Consider the following 21,390-nt stretch of genomic DNA (forward strand, 5'->3'; position numbering starts at 1 on the left):
AATGACGCAGAGAAAGATTATGATGAAGAGGTGAATGGTGATGGTCTGTAATTCCAAGTTGCTAGACTCATGATATTGTTCAAGATCATCTTCAAGTTCAATTCATCTATTATTTTAATTAATTAATTTCTTAATTTATGCTATTTATTTATTTTATGTACGTTCTTTACTCTGGTGTACATCATCGTTTCTTATTTAGATAAATTGTGTAGCTTTTATCAATTAATCTCTTTGTTATGCTTTTTTCAGCAACTAATCATTGTCTAGTCATTTTTTGTCTGCTCTGTGATGAATATATGATGTTGACAATTTAATCAAGCATTCTATTTTACGAATTTGAATCGCTTATATTTATTTGAATGTAATAACTTAAAATGACTTTTTGTAAGATGTTTTAATGTTTGAGTTATATTTCTAAATAACGTGCAGAAATGGAATGAAATAAAATTATTTCTAAATTAGGTATTTGCGCCTATATTCATTTTGTTCTGCACATCAGATGACGGCCGTTCAATTAATTTTTCTCTGTAGGGAAAGGTTTTGTATGGATTGACAGGCCACCTCTGAGTGACGCTCTCGACAAGGCACGACAATTTAATTAAGTATTAGACACGAGGTGTTGAGTAGTTGAATGTGAGTGTGCGTAGTTGGGATGGACTGTGAAAACTGACCGGTGGATTGAGCCGCAAAAGAATGGTGGTGAGATTTAAACACAAGACTCTGTTATGCCTTATTTGTATTGTATGATTCTCAGATCTATCATATCTATAAAAGTCGAACGAGCCGTTCTTATGGAGTTTGAACAGCTAATAAATGTCATACGTTAATAAGTGTTTGCGTGCGTGTGTATATAAAGCCTTGTATATTTTTCTAATTATACACGTGAGTATGTGTATAAGTGCATGTAGGATGGATGTATATAAGAATTGAAGCAGATTTACGTCTTCGTGTTGCATGCATGTGATGCGTGCAAAGAATAAAATTGAAATCTCTTTAAGAATTCGTAAAATCATTGATGATTCTATGCTTGTTCCCGTCCAATTCTTTATTATGTTATATACTCTACTTGTATTATCGAAACTGTCGGATTAGTTATTAGTAGTCGTCGCTGGCCGTCGAATAGCGTCTTGTTCACTAATTTACCAAATATTTTGTGTGAAAAGTTTATAAGCAAGTCAGTTTTTTGTATTTATGTTTTATTTTAGATTTTTTAATTTTTAAATGGATTGTTGCTCTATCAATCAATAGTCAGTGAATATAAAATTTATAAATCAATATAGTATAGTCTATTATTAATTATTATTATGAATGACTATATATAATAGTAGTATATTATTATATATAGTTGTTATAAAAATATAAAATGAGATTTTGTAATTTTTTCTATCAAAATAATTAATAATGTATCAAAATATCAAAAATTTTTCAAAGAGTAACAACCTCAGTTGAAACTGAATCTGAATCTTTTGTGGAATTTTTGGTTTTTAATAACCTTAGCTTAGTAGTTAGTTAGCCTTTTAAATTAAGAATCTTAACTTAATGCTTAATAAAATTAGTTATTCTATCTATCTATTTATTTGATTTATTTATTTTTAATACTTTATTATATGTCTTTAATTTTTTATTAGTTTATTTATTGAAAAAATTATAAATGTTTGAAATTATAAGTTAATTGACTAAAATCAAATATGTCTTAATAATAATATGTATGTCATATATATCTAAAAAAAAAGACTTGAGCTCTTGCTTGTATTTTTTTAAAAATTGGCTTTGTCTTTCATCTATTTTTATTTTATGAAGACTTAATAGTATAAGGCATAGAATTGATGTTTTGTATGGCTTTATTTATGAGTCTATAATTAATAATACAATTATTAGAGTTGTAAAATGAACACTGTCCAAGGTAATGAGATGAAGGTTGATCATAGATGCATAGATTTTAATTCTGTAATCTTCACTCACTCATTCTTTTACTATAATTGAATAGCTTTATTATTATATTATATTATTGCAATGAATAATAATAGTTGACTTGGTGAAAGGGTAATCAGTTGTTTAGTCTATTTTTGTAGTATGTATGTATCTTAAATAACTTTTTACATGATTATAAGTCAAATAATTATGTTTTTTAAGTAAATAAATAAATAGATAGATAAATAAATATATAAATTGACAGATATATATATATATATATATATATATATATATATAATAAATATAGATATACAGAAGCTGACTTGGTTTTTTACAGATGTTATTTACTCTCTATTTTTTCTTTTTGTGATGAGGACTGCATTTCATTTAAATTTTTATAACTTTTTAAGTCTTTTACTTGTTTGTGTAACAATAAAATTATACATCCTCTCCTCTCTCTCACTCTTTCTCTCTTTCTCTCTTTCTTATATACTACAAATATACATACATAATATAATATAATGGTATATAGCTATTGATATAGTGACATATAGCAACATGTTAAAGTATGAAATAACTCATAACCCTGTATACAAACAGGATAATCTATTACTATATATTTCTACTCATGAACGTATGTGTGTGTGTGTGAGTTTGTGTATATGTGTGTGTGTGTGTGTTAGTATGTGTGCATGTATGATGAGTTCTGGCTAATGTTATTTATTGAATTTAAAATCATCCCTCAGGGATTGTTGTTGAATAGATGAGGACATAGCTTTCATTTTTATCTTGAGAGAGATAATTTATATACCTACATATGTGTGAGTATGACATAGTTTAAATGGTTATAATTGCAGTTGTAAGCTTTTGTGGTTTGTGTGTTTATGTTTGCAAGCTGGAAGATTTAAATAGATAATGATATGGACATGATAATGCTGATAAATAAATAAGTGATGAAATTGTAGCTGATGATGGCGATGATACTGACAATGATGATGATGATGCTAACGATGATGATGATAAGGACGAGAGTTGTTGTGGATCCATGCTGACTCATAAGTTTTTTTACCCTTTGAATTTCTTTGCATGTCTTGCAAAAATGTGTGAGCTGTACTCTTGTGCGGTTTGTTGTTGCTGTGTGTGCGTGCGTGTGTGTTGAATTACTAGTAGCACAATAACCTGTGGTTTTACTTTTACTGGTAGTATTAGTATTGTAGTTTTAGCATTTGCAGTAAGTTGCAGTTGTAGGAGTAGTAATAGTAATTGTTGGTTATGATGTAACTGTACTACCTTTCTCTTACAGGCACGTAAAATGTGCGCGCGTGTGTGTGTGTGTTTAGTATGTTTATTTGAAGAGATGTTAGCGATATTTTTGTTGGGTGAGTAAAGTCCCTGATGATGATCTTTAAAAGATGAGGCTGGTGGTGATGATGATAATTGTAATGATAATGGTTGTAGGGGTGATAATGATAACAGTGGTGATGATGATGATGATGAGACAAAGCACATGATGATGATGATTCAATTATAAGGATGGTCATTTATCATTGAATTAACAACTTGATTTCTTTTGTTAGCTTCACTCAAGTGATGATGATGAGGATGATGATGATGGCGATTGTTGATGACGATGTTTGTATTTGTAAACATGCAACTCAAATTTTCAATTTAAGTTTGTGATTACATTTAAATTTAAATTTTTGGTTGCATTTGCACATACGAGTTTGCAAAATTTTGCACCTTTGTATTTCAGGGTCAGCTGCCTCTTCCTGTATAAATAATCAACAACAACGGTATCATCATCTTCAACACCATCGTCTTCAACATCATCATCTTCAACATCATCGTCTTCAACATCATCATCTTCATCACCATCGTCTTCATCACCATCGTTTTCAACATCATCATCTTCAACATCATCATCTTCATCACCATCGTCTTCAACACCATCATCTTCAACACCATCTACCTCAAGCCCAAACATATACATGAGCATCGTATTTATAATATTCTGAATTGAATTTTATATCTGTTCCTTCCTTTTCATCACATTCTCTCTCTCTCTCTCTCTCTCTCTCTCTTTCTCTCTCTCTCTCTCTCTCTCTCGATACATACATCAACATTTCTAACTTATTGTAGTAAAGAATGAGAGATTATAACTAAAGAAGAGTGATAAGTAAATTGGACATAGATAGATAATAATTAGGTGTAATATCATTTATATGAACTGTCCTTCTTAATCATTACCGCCACTGCTGCAGTTCATATTAACATCTACCAAATCCATAACTGAGTTGAAATGATGCTACCTAACAAGCCCCTCTCCCAGGCAAACCATCGACCAATAGAAAACAAGTGTTGTGGGGTAGCCTTCCTTAGGCATCTCATTCATGTCTATAACTGCCTGCTCATGGTCTGTTCGTTTTTTCATGGAATTAAATTTATTGTTTATAATTTAACATTCGTTGCCTAGGTGTCAGGGTTGGGCGTGCTGGCAGTCGGTTTATATGCATTCTTCCTAACACATCACTACACGTCGATTATCGGTGGCCACTTTGATTTCTACATGGCTTCCATTTATCTGCTGATCGGGACGGGTGGTCTGATCATCATGGTTGTCTTCGTGGTTGGGTGCTGTGCCGTCTGCCAGAAGAACCGAACTTGCATCATTCTGGTCTGTCTCTCTCTGTCTGTGTGTCTGTCTGTCGGTCGGTCTGTAGCGCAAAAGAACATATAAATTATTCAACTGATGAGGGAATGAATGGCGAATAACAATTGAGCACCAATGGATTAAATGGAAAAATGAAGGAATTGATATAATTTATTGATTGGGAAATGAATGAATGAATGAATGAGCTAATGAATGAATGAATGAACATTTCCTCACACAGTACTCAGTGTTGTTGTTGGTTGTCTTGTTACTGGAGACATGTGCTGGAGTTGTGGCTTACCTTTATGAAGCTCTGGTCAGTTTGTACGATGACGATGATGGATATGACGACAGTGATAATGATGATGATTATGTGGATGGTGATGATGATGCTTTAATGAAAAATTCAATTGAAGTTGAAGAGTCACCTCTCAGTGAAGCTGAGCAACTCCATCTTGTATCAGTACCACAATGTACCATCTGTACAGCAGTCTCTGGATCATCTGCAAATTAATGTTGGTAGTGATGATGATGATGATTTGATTGTAATTACTACGATGATGATGAAATTACATTTTCATTCGACCCTTCATCCATTCATTCGTTCATTTATTCATTCATTCATTCATTCATGCATTCATTCTTGCGCCATAGCACCAATGTTGTGGTTCTACATCCTACAAAGACTGGCTATCGAGTGAATGGTACATGTCAGTTGAGCACAATCCTTACAATGCATCAGTTCCCATATCTTGCTGCAAGTCCCAGGAAGTTGCTGGCTGCGCCAACGCCCATCAACCTGACATTCACATGAAGGTATCCGACCTTTGTGTCATTAATGTTGGCCAACTGCTGCTTTTTCCTGGTCATTGAAAATAAATTAATTTCGTCTATGTTGATAACTAACTAACTGTTGGTGGTGCTCATTCACGTTGTTTCTCACATAAAAAATAGGGCTGCATGAAATCGTTTGAAGGCTTGATAAACGAGCAGTTGATTTTGATTGGTGGGGTGGGGTTAGGATTGTGCTGTTTGCAGGTTTCTTCCTTTTTAACTTTCATTTCAATATTTTATTATCAAAATCTTTTTAATTTATTTTCGTTCAAATAAATTTCATTACTATTGTAGCATAATTGTCGATGCTGTTATCAGTCAGTTGGTTAGTCGGGCTAACGTTGGAGAATTGATAATGTAACATTTCAGATCTTTGGTATCGTTGTGTCATGTTGCCTTGCTAAGAAATTGAGGAAATGGAAAACAAGAGAGAACCAATACTGGGAGTGAAAGATATAAGTGGATGTTCGATATCAAACTAAATTCTTTCTGAAGTTGCAGGCAAGTGTTCAACACCAAACTGTAGTCACTATCTTCTATATTTGAAGCATTCAATGTCCTATTTAAAGTCATTTTTGAGATGATTTTTTAAACATTATTTGATTGAAAAAGTCTGGAATTATTTGTGGTTCTTCGTGTTTTTATGTCTATGTTTTATGCCTTTTAATTCATTGCATTTAACTTATTTGTGTTTGTGTGCTTGCCTTTATATTAATAAATAAATAAACTAATAAATATAAAGGCTAATAAATAAAACTCCTCAGACAAGTGTTGAACCATTTTAAATGTTCTATGTAGTTTTTTAAAATGTCAAATAACAACGATGCTCTATCTATGTACACACATTCTCACAAACAACCAGCCTATACTTGTAATGCAATTGTTTTGCTTTATATTCTCGCTCTATCTTATGATATTACCTTGGTTTAAGTTTTTACACATTGATCTCTTCTTTTCCAATCAACACTTTTGTGAGCATGTAAGACTGCTCTCTGCTCATTTCAAAATGTTAGCTTCTACCAACAACAGTTTTTTGATATGTTTTTCGATTTGTGTTTATTAATATGAACTCTCGTTCTTTATCTGCTAATCTAATGTTGTGTTATTATTTCGCTGCTCAGTTTTATTTCAATTTAATATATTACGTTCGTATTTCTTGCGGTTGTTATTTTTATTCCTATATTGAGTTTACTCTACTCACTGTTTGTTGATTACCATCTGCAACCTATGCAGACTTTGTGCATATTCTCAGGTAATATTGATGAGTTTTTTACACACACACACACACATATATATACATATATATATATGTATACATACACACACTTATATATATATATATATATATATATATATAATATATATGTATACATATGTTCGGCAACCCCCGATCTCGGGGAAAATGTCGTCTAAACGTGTGTTGTTGTTGTTGTTGTATGTATACATATGTTAGACAAAGTTGTATTCCTTATTTTAAGCAAGTTGCCTCAATGTAATATGCATTTTATGTTGATCTTCTTGATTGATTGATTGATTGATTGATTGATTGATTGATTGATTGATTGATTGATTGATTGATTGATTGATTGATTGATTGATTGATTGATTGATTGATTGATTGATTGATTGATTGATTGTGCTTGTATAAAGTTTCAGGCACATTCTGTTGTTTCATCCCATTATAATGTTGAGACTTATGTAAGTATTTTTAAATAGATGTTGCTTTTTCATTCAAAACCTTTTCTTATTTGAAGCAATATTAAATTTACTAACTCAAAATCTGTCAGTGGACATTTAAAATTGAAGCAGAAAGTGGAGCCAAATAAATTTGGTATGATGAAGCAGAAAAATTGTCGAGTTTATAGGGATGTTCGCAGTTTGCACGATGATTTTTACTTCAAATTTAAAGGTTCTCCAGTTCTACGTAGATTAAAATCTTTTGTCTTTTATTGACGATCCTACTCTCCTTGTTACTTCTTTAGTCTTATCCGGGATTGATTATCGTAACTCGCTTTAATATGGTATTCCTAATCCAACACTCTATCCTATCCTATAGGTAAAGCTTTTAACACTGCTGCTCGTACCCTTATCCCTCATATTTCTATATCTTGTTCTTTTTGATAAACAAAAGTCTAAAAAATATATGCCTATAAAAAATGGAATAATTTTTAAAATTTGCGCATTAGTGTATCGTCTATTTGTTCTCACTTTTTCTTAACTCGTGTTAAAATTGCTAAATCTGCATCTCCTTTTCTGACTACTCCATTTTTTAAAAACCCATCTGTTCGCAAAATTCACTGAACAGCATTGTTGAACATCGCGATAATAGCGCTTTACAAGATGATTGATTGATTGATAGATTGAGCTGTTATATCAACTCCATTTATATGTTACCACTCATGTTTTGTGTCTTTGGGTTTTAATGGCGACCATCGGGCCGTGCTAAAAAAAACAACATCAGAAATAGGAATCCACTGACATAAAGTTTTGTAAAAAGTAAAAAAACACTTAAATTTGATGGTCAAAAGTCAAAAAATAAAATTTTCGTTAATTTATTGGCTTATATGTTTCGCGGGTGTCAGCTACTCTGCCACCATCCGACCAACAACATGGGCTTGCATACTTTTGTCGTTATCGCCTACCGAGTTTGGAGTTTCATATGCTACTGCGTACGCAGGCAGATGAGAACGGTACTAACTTTGTCAGATTTTTTTTCATTTTTCATCCAAGTGCAGTTATCAGGACAGCACTGCTATGCATACAATGTACATGTTAATTAATTTAATTTAAAATTAATATTATTTAAAATTTTAAACTAATATTAATTTTAATTCAACAACTATTAGTAGGACATGAACATGAAATCTTCATAAAATAAATCATAATTTAATAATTAAAAAAAGGTTAATACTAATAACGTTAATATTATTACAATTTATATTTCATTATGAATATAATATAATTAAAATATAACAATAAATAAATTGGTAGGTCATTCAGCATCAAACAGTCAAGTACCCACTTATGCCTGTCTCCTACATACACAGAAACAGATTAAGTACTTTACTTCTTTCTTTTTTCACAAACTTTCTTTAAGTTAATAATTTATTTTTTGACTTTATTTGTTTTTCAATGTCTCTCAATAATGATAATACTATTTAACATTGTTGTAATATAATGATGAGAGTGGAATAGTGTGAGATATGTGATCAATTCGTGTGCTGCATTTATTACCTTTTGTCTATTTTTTTCTAAAAACTTACTGAAAGGTCAAGTTTTTTGAGTATTCTTTATCTAAATAAACCCTTGCTACTGTATATCAAACTCTGAAGTAGTGATAATGTTCACATTTTTTTATTATGAAAATGATTTCAAACTTAAAATAACCCACTAGATCGAGTAAAAAGAAAAACTTTGGTGTTAGATTTGGATGAAACGTTAATACATTCTCACCACGATGGTATATTGAGGCCAACAGTCAAACCTGGCACTCCACCCGATTTCATTCTTAAGGTAACTTATCAGAACATACTAAATACTGGTTTTATTGAAATTTTACAATTTTCATTTAAATGAAATGTTCATAAGTTGTGAAATTGAAATATAGTAATAGATTAGTTAAATCTTATCAATTAGTCTCAATGGTTGTTAATGCAGGTCGTCATCGACAGGCACCCTGTCAGGTTCTTTGTGCACAAACGACCCCACGTTGATTTTTTTCTTGATGTCGTTAGTTCCATTTTGTTTTTTCTCACAATTCTTATTTCTCTGCCTAAGTTTTTTTATTCATTATACATAACTTGTCAATTCACTTGCACCTAATTATTTTTGTTGAACAGCTAGCGATCAACTTTTTACTTAGTAAAATTAATGATGATTTGTGATAATATTAAATGATAATAATGAGTTATTTGGATTGCATTAAATGCTGATATGTTAAGGTGAGTCAGTGGTATGACCTGGTTGTCTTCACAGCCAGTATGGAGATATATGGTTCGGCCGTGGCTGACAAGTTGGACAAGAACAGGGGCATCCTTAAGAGGAGGTTCTTTAGGCAGGTTGGTCACATGATCCTGTGTTCACATGATGACATACATTACATTTTTTTATCATCATCAAAAAGTTTATTTTAGAAATAGTCATTAAATTTGTCTTTGTTAATGTTTCGTCGTCATATTTTTTTTCATTGCATTTGAATGTATGCACACGCTTACACATGTGAGCGTAAAGAGCACACACACGCGTTCACATGCACACACATATGCAGCACTGTCAGTTGGAATATGTTAGTTACACAAAAGATTTGTTGGTAGTGAACAACGACCTCACTAGTGTTTTTATCATGGATAATTCGCCTGGAGCTTACAAATCCTTCCCAGGTATAATTATTTTATTCATATTGTATAACTTTAGTATAGGAATCACATAAAATGATGATGAAAACTGAATGATGACAGACAATGCCGTGCCGATACAATCATGGTTCCAGGACCCTCGAGATACAGCACTACTAAACATACTTCCGGTGTTGGATGCTTTAAGGTTCGTCTCCGATGTCAGGTCCATATTGAAGAGGAATCTGCACCTCCCTGCTAGCTGATACATCATTCATTATTCTTCATTATTATTGTTCATTAGAATTATTTCTGTTCAATATTATTATGCATTGTTTTGTTTTGTGTAATTATTGTTGTCTGTGTAACTCTAACAGCTCGTTTGAAAAAGTTTATTATTTAGTAGATTGCAGTCATCGTTCGGCTGTCATCGCCGTGGTCCTCATCAACGTCATCAGTCGTGGCGCTGATGTGCATTATGATTTATTAACTTATTGAATGTTAATAATGATAATTTAATAATTGGCGTTGATGTTATGATTGCTACTTTTATTGTAATTATTATTATGATTATTATTGTTAGTTTTGTTTTTACAGGCTATATTCTTTTACAGTTTATTTAGCTACATTAAAGTTTGTTGCGGAATGTTAATATTACTTCAGACTGGTTATTATTATTATTAATGTTATTGTTATTATTATTATTATATTTGTTACGATAGCTATCATCACGTTTGTTATTAACATTTCATACGTACCCTGTGCTATTTGTATGTATGTCCAATGCAGAGAGAGTCGTTTCGATAAGAAGCTGGTTTCATTGGCAATTTGGTAATTTGTGGATCACATGTTCATTCATTCATTCGCTCATTCGTTCATTCTTATATTTATCCATTCATTTCTATCCTTAATCATCAACGTCTTTGTTGAATGATTGAATAATTTTTTAGGTGAAACGAAAATTTTTGAATAAAAAACTGTAAATACAATCAGTTCATTTTTTCAACCTGTTCAAATAAGGCGAACCTCTTTGGAGTTTGTTATGAAGTTGTAACTGACACTTGCCGACTGCGAATGTCGGCCGCACCATTTCCTACGCTGTTTCGTGTGGTTTCAGTGAATGGAATTTGTGCGAGGTAGGTAGGCAAATGCTGGATTGATGGGCTGCTGTCGTGCAAACAGATGCAGGTAGGTGGGTGGGTAGGTAAGGTGGGTGGGTGTGTAGGTAAGGTGGGTAGGTAAGGTGGGTCGGTGGGTGGCCTTCAGAGCGATGTGTATGCACTGCTACCGTTTAATAACGTCGAATATTTGTCAACTTTTTTAACGCTTCTACCAACAATTTTAATAACTGAATCACCGTTTAAAATGTAAAAACTAAGCAAAACCAAGAAAGTTTACCGCTGGCTTCAAAAATAAATTTGCAGAAATTAATGTGTTTAAAAGGAATGATATGTAAATGGGATGAGATAGGTTTAATAAAATATAAATTTATAAAAATTCGCATTGTCCACCGTTATGTTATTTAAAATCTTCCACCATTGTTTCTGCTATAGTTGACCTCACTTCCGTTCGAAAAGTTTCTAGAGTTCTGCCTGGCAGTCGATCTAACAGGAGAATTTGAATAAGAATCCTTCTCGCTATGATACGAATCTTTCTCCATCCCGGATCTATCAGATGACGATCCCCTCTCCATCCCGGATCTATCTCTTAAAGAAGTTCGTTCGTCCACTGAAGAGTTCATAGTTCTATCGGGTGATCGATTGACGGGCCGGTCAGCAAATAATTTAGACCTGCTGTTGCTTAACGATCTCTCGGGAGAGCCTACTCGCATGTTGTCTGACCCATATTTGATGTTGTCTGACCCATATTTGATGTTGTCTGACCCATATTTGTTCTTCAGCTCATCGAGTTTTGATGGAAAAGGAGGAGGCGTACGATCTGGATATTCTTCTTCGTTCGGAGGATCTGTGTAGCAGTGAGTGTTGGTTCTTTAATGTCGTGCTTCATTTTTATGTTTGTGAAAATGGACGGCATAATTATTAGCTATTTAATTTTTTATGAAAAATTAGCGAAAACACTTTACCGTAGTAGTTGTTCCTGCCTCGAAGTGCTTGATAACCCTGCTCTGAGTGAATAAATAATTAATTAAGATTCAAATGCGACATATGAAAAGTCTTTTCTTTTTAGAAATTCAATGAATGGCATTGAAAGAGGCCATAAATCACACTGGAATCATTGTATATTTCAGTACCAAACATCAGGCGTCATCTTCCCACGGCAGTTTAATAACAAGTTCATTTTATTTTGTTCAACCTATCAATTTGTTTATGAATGCATATCTAGATGGGTGTATGTATGCATATGTATATATTTATTTATAATATATATATATATATATAAGTGTGTGTGGTTGTATGTACGTACGTTGATGTTTATTGGCTTGAATAGATAAATAAAAAAAACCAACTTGCTGTGGCGAAATTTTCATCTAGAACATTCGAAACTGCAAGTGGGTTATATTATCTCATCAAACGTTATTGTTATTATTATTATTGATAGCGGTAGTAGTAGAAGTAGTAGAAGTAGAAGTAGAAGTGTTGCAGCAGCAAGGATCACAATAACACGTCCAATAAATCATTAAAATTTAATTCGCAAGTTGATGTTAAGATGTTCTTGAAACTAAAAAGTGACTCTAAATTTTAATTGTTTCATTCATTCACCAACTGGACAAATGATGAATGAATGAATGATTGATTGATTTAAAACCTTTCCCAATGTATTGCTTGGCGTTGGATTGTGCTTGGTTGATTGCATCATCAATTTGTTTCTCATGTTTAAGGAAGAGAGGTCTGATGAGGAAGTTGTATATGAAGTCGGAGCCGTTGCTTCTTATGGGTAACATGCACCATATCAAAAAGATGCACTGTGTATGTTTATTTGTTTGTTTTTTAGGTGTCTGTTTTTGTACGTGTTTGTTTGTTTGTGTGCGTGTGTGGTTTACATTGTAGTAAATTGTTTTAAAATTAATGGCCAATGCATGGGTCAATTAAATACACTTGACATAAATTGAAACGTCGACGGTTTTTGATTGAAAAAATGCGAATTGTCCACTGAGATTAAATACTTTGGTGAACTGGAAATTAGTAAAATTTGTGATAAAAATTAATGATCTGGAAAATGATTAAGTGACCTTTGTCGTCCAGTAAAATGGAAACCAGAAGAGGAATATGTCCGTCAGACTTTCAGAGAATACGAAAAATCCGTAGACGACCCAATAAGTTAGCCACCTCGTGTCGTCATCTTTGTTCAAACTCTCAATCGCTTTTATGCTATCAAAGTTTTTTGCAATTTATTTATCTATGTGATGCCCACACACACGCACACATACACAAAACACACGCACACATACACAAACCACACCACACACGCTAACGATGCATAAGCAGGATAGAGGAATCCAACGCAGTGACTGATTATTTCAGAGCCCATGCAGAAAGTTACTAGCACGAAGATCATTAGCAGAGTTGCTATCATGTTTTTATAATATAACAATCACTCTGTCAGTCGGTCGGCCTGTCGGTCAGTCGGTCAGTCGGTCGGTCAGTCAATCAATTAATCAATTAAATGAACCCTGAACAAATCTCAATCTTGGAATGTGAGTTTTTTCTTCAATTTTAGTCAGCTGGTCATTGAATGAATTTTTTTGGTGCAATTTTTCATCAAGTTGTTGCATCATCTTGTCCCATCTCTCGCGGACCCGGCTCCAACCGGAAGTCATCCTAATGAGAGTGAAAATAATGATGATGATGACGATGATGATGTCTTGTTGTTGTGGCTGTCGTTCTTAACGCCGTTTTTCATTTTGTTAATGCTGGCTGCACAACTGGTCAGTGGTCACCGCACGCTGCCAGCCCACTCATACGCCATTGTTGTTGCATAAATGATGACTACAGAGCCGGCGATGATGATGATTGTAAAGATAAAACAGACGATGAGAATTTTACAAGGGACAAACTTGCATACAAATTCATTTGTGGTTGGATGTATGTGTTGGACGAATGGATGTATGCTACTATGGCCGTACATGTTGTTTACTGCTGATGCATGTGTGTTTGTTTGTGAGCGTGTGTGTGTGTGTGTACGTGTGTGTGTGTCTCGTGTACATTTTTTGTGATTAATTTTGTCATAGAAAGAAATAATATTTGTGTGATTATGGCCCACGTTTTTGATGACACTCGTCTTCATCCATCCATCCATTCATTCATCAATTCATTCATTCATTCATTCACTAACTTGAGTTAAGTTTTCTTTGCCAAACACAAAGGCTTTATTAGATCAAAATAAATAAAAAATTTTTATGAGAATTAAAATCAACCTGTTTGACGGAGACAGCAAAATGAAGCACATTAACAAAAAGCAGTCACTAAAATATAAAAACTTGACCAAAAATATAATGAACCGTAATGCTATGTTGTTGTTGCTGTCGCTATTGATGACGTTGTTGATGTTGTTGTTGATGACGTTGTTGATGTTGTTGTTTTTGTTGTTGTTGCTATTGATGACGTTTATGTTGTTGTCGCTATCCTTAAATATTGTATTAATTGTAGTTGCGTGTACGAAATGAATAAAATGAGCCTAAGAAGCAGATGTTTAAAAGCTGTGGTGATGATGATAATAAAATTATAATATTTAAAGCAGCTACTGGCAAATCGTTCGTAATAATTTCAGCCATCTAACAGGTGTGTTTACATGTGCATCGCCACCGTCATCATCATCAACTCATCTTCATCATCATCATCATCTTCACTATCTCAACTTCATCGTTACCATAACAACGACTTAACGACTAGGATAGGATAATAATAATGATAATAATTGTGATAATGATGATGATGATTATGACATACGATTTCTGTTTTTGGTAAGGCACACACACGTTTAAGTATGCATGCATTCATAGAAACAGAATTGCACACATACACACTCGCCTGTGTTGAGTCACATCCTCACATCACAGCGCAACATAACATAAAACATCCAGAAGACTCACTGTACATGTTTCACACGCAAACAGACAAAGGTTGTACGTAAAATACACTTCACGTTCAAACTGCCATCATGTGCATCAATGTCAAATTTTTAGACGATTGGTCGTTATTTAAAACAGATTCAATTTGGAAGAGTATGCCGCCGCTACTACTGCTGCTGCTGGTGGTGGTGCCAGCAGTTTTGTTGTTAGCAATATTGATGCTCACACGAGGATATGACTCCGAAACTAAACGACGATTACATCTTTAACACGGTCATGTTATAAAAAGAGTTAATTTCATTGGATGAACGTAGATTATTGCTACTTGTAATTTATTTAATCCAATCTTCAACATGAATTATTAAAATGCAATCATTTATTTTAATGTATTAAAGTGAGATTTAAATGTAAAAATTAACTTTATATTTGTTTGTTTATTCTTTTTATTACTATCTCGTTTATCATTCGTTGTGCTGTTCAACAGTTATTAAATTCAAATTCTTATTTATTAAACACTTGTTACTTTACTTTCAACGTTTTCAAACATTTGACATCAAAGACATGAAAACAAACGAACGAACGAACGAACGAATATTGCAGCCAGTCAAAGCGAAGAACAACAAACAAATCAACAGCGGTTACAATATTTCAATCACTCTCAGCTGCCATTTAAATGTTCTCCCTGCAATGGCAACTGGATTAGTTACTGCAACAAAAATTGTGCTCCCCTCATTTTCACACTCGCACGATTCTCAAAACAGCAGCAGCATTATTTGCGTCGCCATAACTCAGAGCACTGCTGCCGGCAGTGGCAACAACGCTACCACTGCCGGCATTTTTCATGGCGCCAATGACAGCATTACCACTGACCACTTCGACTTGACTACCAGCCAGTACCACACTGCTTCCAAACGTTCCTGATAAATAAGCACTCCCCACTTTGAAAGAGCCATCAACGGCGGTTGATTTGTTGCCGATGTTATCAACTGCACTCGTTCTGCTTTCGTATCCACTCGCTATGCTGCTGTCGTTTTCAGCGGCAGCCATCAAAATGATTCCTCCGCCTCCACCGCTGTTAGCACCGCCGACCACCCCGCTGACCACCCCGCTGTTACTAGCATCAATGTTATTGACAGCAGCGTGGTACGCATTCACGTCAGCATTCTTCATCTGCTCAACACCAACTACAACCGCTCTGGCAACCGCTTCTACTGCCGCCGCTTCGATCAGTTGTCTGTCGAGAAACTTTTCTTTGTACTCTTTCATGAGTGGAGAGTTGACGTCAAGCCTGTTGGAGTAGAGAGCGTACTCGATGAGGACCTTGTGGATGAAGATGTACTGATTGTGCGACTGAACACTTTTGAAGCGCTGCTGACGGATGCATTGAACAGTCTCCAGAATGTCAACGAGGTGGCACGTGTTGTCAAGCAATTTGTCGATGCTGATGTCAATGGCCATGAAGGTCCCTGCAGTGGACGTGGCACACCATCAGACTTGTGTGTGTGTGTGCATTACATCATGCATCTTACATAATTACATTCAAAAATGCATGCATAAATAAATAAATAAGCATTCGCACACGCACACAAACAAGTATATATATATATACATACATATACATACATACATATATATATATATATATATATATATATATATATATAGGGACATTCATGCATACACGTGAATTCGTGCTGGCATGCATATATAAATATATGCATGTACTTCAATGATTTATTTGCTGCTATTAAATCGGCTCTTGTGACTGCATCATTAATTTTTGTTATATGATGGTGCTTTTGAAAAATTATGCAGCTCTTATTCATGAAAAACGGTATTTGGGTGTTAATAATAATAAGAATAATAAGAATAATAAGAATAATAAGAATAAGAATACGCAAACAGACATGAACAAGCATTTGACTTAAAAACACAAACACTCCGTACAGCTGGATGCTGGCTAACAAACAACCATGTGGTAATAGAACAACAAAAAGCAACGACGGTGATGATGATAACGATGGATGAGGACGATGCTGATGATGATACCTGCCCTTCCAATACCAGCACTGCAGTGAATAAGTAGTGGGGGAGCAGTTGGGCAATCAGGAAAATTTTCGGCCAAATGTTTGATTCGATCTCTCTGCTCTTGCCTGACGGCGAAGATGAACTGGAGGAGGTTGTCAGTTGACTGCGGCACGCGACTGTCCGGCCATTTGTTGAAGTGCAGGTGAGTCACACGACGCTCTATGTTCGTCTGCCGGCAGTTGAGCGCATTTTAATGTTGTGTGAAACTTCGAAAACTATTAATTGTGCATTTTAAAAACTGTTTAGTTTATTTTCAATTTTCGGTCTAACTTTTAATGCAAGACCTGCAATAGCAAAAATTATTTCCGTATCGATTTTGCTGCTTATCAATGTTACCATTTAAACGTGACATCATTCAGAGCTTTCTTATATACTAGGAATTGAAGAAACCTTCATGTTTGTGAGGGCGAGCGTCGATGCCACGTAATTCGGTTTCGATCGATCTGTCCTCACGTTGCTCACTCTTATTGATGCATACTGCATGCTCTCCTTGTCGAAGTTCGGCCAGTATTGATGGCATTTAATTTTTGTCGATTCCATTTGGCTGTTTGAGGCAAAATATTATTGTCACTTGTCACCATTAAAATAGACTGGATTATCATTTACAATTAAAATTAATTTAAACAACAATGTTATACTTCGTAAAAAACTTAATAAAATGTATTAGACTTAGTGAGCATGACGATGACAAGTATGTGATAATCCCAAACCATTCTCCAAAAATCGACGCATGTGTTCGGCAAGGGACCTGCCATTCATTCAGATAGACAGTCAATTCATCATTAGAGCTATGTGACCCAACTTAATTGAAATTGAATGAAAGTGCAAAATAAAATGGTTCCGACCCTGCGTCGCTATGTAGTATCTGCTAACGTGACAACCGTCAATGAAGTTGGCGTGAATGTAATCATTACACTCCCCATTCCACGTTGACAACTTCACTCTCGTTGCATCTATACAAGGCACTTCACGATAACGATTTTTGCATTGATTTTCAGCCGCTCTAACGAAAAAAAATGACAAAAAATATATGAACAGAAATAAAATTGAATATGAATGGAATTTATACATTGACTTACTTAAAAGCCTCAAACGTGAAATTGCTCACATCAAGACTGTGCTTCATTTGCTTGTATTGTTTTGTGAGACCTCTTGGGCCTACTAGAATGCAGAACTTGACCAGTTGACTGATGGTCATTTTTCCTTGACAGGATTTTTGAATAGAAGGCACTTTTCTTTGCGCGTCCAACGAAAGCAACATTCCCCATTTGTGCAGCAGCATTTGATAATTTAAAGATTGAATGTTCGATTCATTTCTTGTCGTGAGAGAAGGACTCGTTTGCTGCCGCTTCAGGTCTTCGTATCGTTTTATCAGTCTTTCAAGTTGTTCGAGTTCTTGTTTTGCCGGGTCTGGTTGTAAAATATTAATGGACGATCTTTGCTGGTTTGCATGCGTGGAGCTGGAGGCATCGTAATGTTTTATTATTTCTTTTCTCATGTCATTTTCTCTCCTCTTTAAATCGGAAAGCTTATTTGCAGCTGCTGAAAGGTTGGAATTTTTGCTTTTCATATCATTTTTCACGTCTGTCCCCATTTTTTGCAATTGCAGTAATTGCAGTTGCAAATTTGCTGATGAAGATGTTAAACTTTTCAAACTTCTAAGTTCTTTAGATTTGGCACTTAATTGTGATTCTTTTTTATCATTTTTAAAGTCATCCTTTTTATTTAATTGATTTTTTAATAAATGAGACGGTTTAAATTGGTTAGCTTCCAATTTTTTTACATTTGGCTGATGCATCGTTGTTGAATTTTTTTTGGAAAGCTCGTGGCATTTTTTGACGTTTTCCTTTTCCTTTTTAGTTTTTGGTGATTGACGTTTAGATTTCAGTTCACGTTCGCTAACTTTAGAAACTTTTTTGTTGTCAATATCTAAAGCTTTTAAAACTTTTTCCTTAATTTTTTCTTTTTTAAGCTTTTTTGGTGACTTAGTTGGGGGTTCATTTGGCGGTTTGATTACACCTTTCGCTGTTACAACAGGCATGAATTTAACTTTTGTAAAAACTTGCTGTTTTTTGACAGGTTGAACAAAGCTTGAGGACGACATTACGGACAGCATGGCTGTCGGCTTTGTTGAACTTCTTGATTTTCCCTGACAAATGAAATCGTCAAACTTTTCCAACTGAACATTTTTTGATGAAGATCCTTCAGATTGGACGGTCGAAGTGGCAATCGATCTTGAAGATTGAGAACGCAATAATTTGAAATCTGAATCATCTATATCATCGTTGGCTACGAGAATAAATTTTTTTGATTTTTTTCTTTTTTTCAAAAAGTCACCATAACTTTGTTGATTCGGTATCATCATGATGCTGGGCATTTGAATTGGTATTTCAGGTTGACTATCTCCGGCTAATAATGTTGTTATAAGCGTTTCTTTCAACATAACTTGATCTCTGTCAGTCATTTCCGCTGGCACTCCAAGAGCGTTTTTCTTTGTTGATTTCAATCCCTTAATTTCGTCATCACTTTCTTTCACGAGATCAATTTTATTAACGTCGGCAGCTTTCTTAGAAGAAGCTTGAAGAGGCAACTCAGCGTTAGAAACAACGGTCTGCCTGAAAGAATTGATGCAATCTGCAATCCATTTTGAATGCTTGTGGCTTAAGTTGCCACCTAATTCTTTCGGCAATGAGCTCACAGGGATGTGGTTTGTTAGTTGCGATAAAGTTACAACAAAAATCTTGAAAGTAATTATAAAATTCAATCAACATAATTTAAAAAAAATTAAATATATTGTTATAAAATAAAAAGAGTGAAAAAAGAAAAATTGAACTGAACTCACTCTGTTTTGCATTTTAACGCCGATCATTTTTAGTAGTACCTGGTGCACCATTTCAAACCACTTCGGCGGTTCAATTATTATTATCTTTTTTAGTTTAGCTGGATAGCTATTCTAATTTAATAAATATTTAGCTAAAAGTTCACATAAATAAATGATTTTATCGTAAACATACTTTCAGAATATAGATCATTCTTTTACAAAGCTCAAAATCAAAATGATGATACTTTGATTTGATGGTATTGAACACCAAAACTATTCCATTCATTTGGGTCTCAAAGCTTTCAAAATAAATGTATTATTGAATAATTATAATAGAGCATTTTTGCTTGTAAAAATATTTGTAAAACTTAATTTTCCAGTACTTTTTTAGCGCTATATCTAACTGGAATAAAAATCCTCTGATGAAATTTGATTTGACGGACTGATCGGGATCATGAAGTTTGACAGTGTACAACACGATAGCTGACCCGTTAGCATCTCTACCAGGCTGCAGAAGTTTTTAAATAATTCAATGTGGCTTAATAATGAAATGACGTTCGAATAATTTTTTAGTGACTAAATAGAATTTTTGCATAAACAAACCAGCACGGTAAACTTTCCAGAATCGAGTTCTTCTAAGAATTTTTCGTCTTTAACGTCTACGTTTAATAGTCCCTCTCTTAATTTCACTTTCTGATAGAAAAAGTGTTATAAACATTAAAGTTTTATTTAAAAATTATCCAAATATTCAATAAAAACACCTCATAAGCAAAGTATAAGTCCACGGCCTTATCGAAATCAAACTTCCTCGCCACCAAATATTTAAGAGCTTCTCTGCTCGTAATTTTTTTTTCATTGCCCGATTTATTAATGATTTCATCTTTGAACTTTTTTATGGTCTAGAAATTTAAAGCTTTTTTTAAAAAATGAGATAAATAAACATTATAAGAACCTAGATATATATAAATAAGTTAAGGAGAGTTCCTGAGAAGTTAAGAAATAGAAATATTATGTGACACTCACTTGTTCCTCTTTAAAGATCAACTCGACTGACATGCTTATAAATCAAATCAAGTTGATGACCCGATCATCGAATATTTAATTTAAAAAAACGTTTTAAAAAGAAGAAATGGCAGATAAAATATATTGCCGATGTTTACCTATATGTGAAATTGTTTATTTACGGCTTATGTCATGATGTTTACAATATCTTGTCTAAATTATCTATGTTCAAATATTGCAAATTTGCAAATGTTTTCTTGTCGTCTTTACAATTATTTTTACCGTCCTCATTTTTATCTTGGTCGTCACCATTATCATCATTATTATCCTACTTTTTTATCATCATTATTAAAATCATCAATATTTTAACTCACTAATGAAAAATTCACAGCGGTCTAATTCACTTTTGCACGTCCTAGTAACCTGTTACACTTCCACGAACTCCTCCGATAAATATAAGTCATCTCAAAAACAATGCAGAGGCGTGGATGACAAAAATGCAGGATGTATTATAAATGTAAATTACGTTCTCTATATTTACAGGAAATATAATCGCAAAACATAGAAGTAGGTTTTTTATTTCTCAAATAATTAATCAAAATCAAGTTGAATTTAGAAATAGATGATGCGTATCTGCGGCGAGTGAGGCGTGGCAATGCGATTTCACAGGTCGCTTCAATACGCCGTCCGTCCATCCATCAAACAAATGCAATCTTCC

The 21,390-nt window shown here is 33.9% G+C and overlaps 4 protein-coding genes across 4 annotated transcripts; 2 read left to right on the plus strand and 2 right to left on the minus strand.

The window, feature by feature from the left end:
- Positions 1-1,091: 1,091 nt before the first annotated feature.
- Positions 1,092-6,171, plus strand: HELRODRAFT_185019 (hypothetical protein). The gene is made up of 8 exons (XM_009021882.1): positions 1,092-1,174; positions 4,176-4,327; positions 4,388-4,588; positions 4,806-4,880; positions 4,981-5,079; positions 5,219-5,380; positions 5,519-5,602; positions 5,768-6,171. Exons 2-8 carry the CDS (start codon positions 4,214-4,216, stop codon positions 5,846-5,848), a joined length of 816 nt encoding a protein of 271 aa, XP_009020130.1. The 5' UTR covers positions 1,092-1,174; positions 4,176-4,213; the 3' UTR covers positions 5,849-6,171.
- A 1,638-nt stretch (positions 6,172-7,809) lies between these two features.
- HELRODRAFT_188829 (hypothetical protein) lies at positions 7,810-10,405 on the plus strand. The gene is made up of 7 exons (XM_009021883.1): positions 7,810-8,088; positions 8,390-8,456; positions 8,793-8,911; positions 9,056-9,127; positions 9,340-9,456; positions 9,666-9,777; positions 9,856-10,405. Exons 1-7 carry the CDS (start codon positions 7,963-7,965, stop codon positions 9,996-9,998), a joined length of 756 nt encoding a protein of 251 aa, XP_009020131.1. The 5' UTR covers positions 7,810-7,962; the 3' UTR covers positions 9,999-10,405.
- A 249-nt stretch (positions 10,406-10,654) lies between these two features.
- HELRODRAFT_106865 (hypothetical protein) lies at positions 10,655-13,898 on the minus strand. The gene is given in 8 exon segments (XM_009021884.1): positions 10,655-11,697; positions 11,816-11,857; positions 12,200-12,328; positions 12,348-12,655; positions 12,923-13,061; positions 13,166-13,259; positions 13,363-13,568; positions 13,589-13,898. 5 exon segments carry the CDS (start codon positions 13,591-13,593, stop codon positions 12,449-12,451), a joined length of 651 nt encoding a protein of 216 aa, XP_009020132.1. The 5' UTR covers positions 13,594-13,898; the 3' UTR covers positions 10,655-11,697; positions 11,816-11,857; positions 12,200-12,328; positions 12,348-12,448.
- Positions 13,899-16,045: 2,147 nt separating this feature from the next.
- On the minus strand, positions 16,046-20,536 carry HELRODRAFT_65441 (hypothetical protein; the record flags this gene model as incomplete). The annotated part of the gene is made up of 12 exons (XM_009021885.1): positions 16,046-16,227; positions 16,811-17,018; positions 17,240-17,393; positions 17,519-17,597; positions 17,695-17,852; positions 17,929-18,495; positions 19,441-19,589; positions 19,692-19,802; positions 19,864-19,969; positions 20,054-20,178; positions 20,274-20,363; positions 20,432-20,536. Coding segments are annotated over 12 exons (2,034 nt in total), but the record flags the coding sequence as incomplete, so codon positions are not given.
- Between the last annotated feature and the right edge of the window lie 854 nt (positions 20,537-21,390).

This window comes from Helobdella robusta, assembly GCF_000326865.2.
Source record: "Helobdella robusta unplaced genomic scaffold HELROscaffold_3, whole genome shotgun sequence".
Lineage (NCBI taxonomy): Eukaryota > Metazoa > Annelida > Clitellata > Rhynchobdellida > Glossiphoniidae > Helobdella > Helobdella robusta.

What these genes read in the sequence shown, in the direction of transcription:
- HELRODRAFT_185019 (XM_009021882.1), top strand. Translation starts at nt 4,214, where the DNA reads ATGATGCTACCTAACAAGCCCCTCTCCCAGGCAAACCATCGACCAATA. An exon ending in AACCTGACATTCACATGAAG is followed by an intron (nt 5,381 to 5,518) that starts GTATCCGACCTT and finishes CATAAAAAATAG; the next exon opens with GGCTGCATGAAATCGTTTGA. An exon ending in TAGGATTGTGCTGTTTGCAG is followed by an intron (nt 5,603 to 5,767) that starts GTTTCTTCCTTT and finishes GTAACATTTCAG; the next exon opens with ATCTTTGGTATCGTTGTGTC.
- HELRODRAFT_188829 (XM_009021883.1), top strand. Translation starts at nt 7,963, where the DNA reads ATGTTTCGCGGGTGTCAGCTACTCTGCCACCATCCGACCAACAACATG. An exon ending in TACGCAGGCAGATGAGAACG is followed by an intron (nt 8,089 to 8,389) that starts GTACTAACTTTG and finishes ATAAATTGGTAG; the next exon opens with GTCATTCAGCATCAAACAGT. An exon ending in AGAGGAGGTTCTTTAGGCAG is followed by an intron (nt 9,457 to 9,665) that starts GTTGGTCACATG and finishes ACACATATGCAG; the next exon opens with CACTGTCAGTTGGAATATGT.
- HELRODRAFT_106865 (XM_009021884.1), bottom strand. An exon ending in AAGATTGAGATTTGTTCAGG is followed by an intron (nt 13,260 to 13,362) that starts GTTCATTTAATT and finishes AAAACATGATAG; the next exon opens with CAACTCTGCTAATGATCTTC. An exon ending in CTCTATCCTGCTTATGCATC is followed by an intron (nt 13,062 to 13,165) that starts GTTAGCGTGTGT and finishes AAACTTTGATAG; the next exon opens with CATAAAAGCGATTGAGAGTT.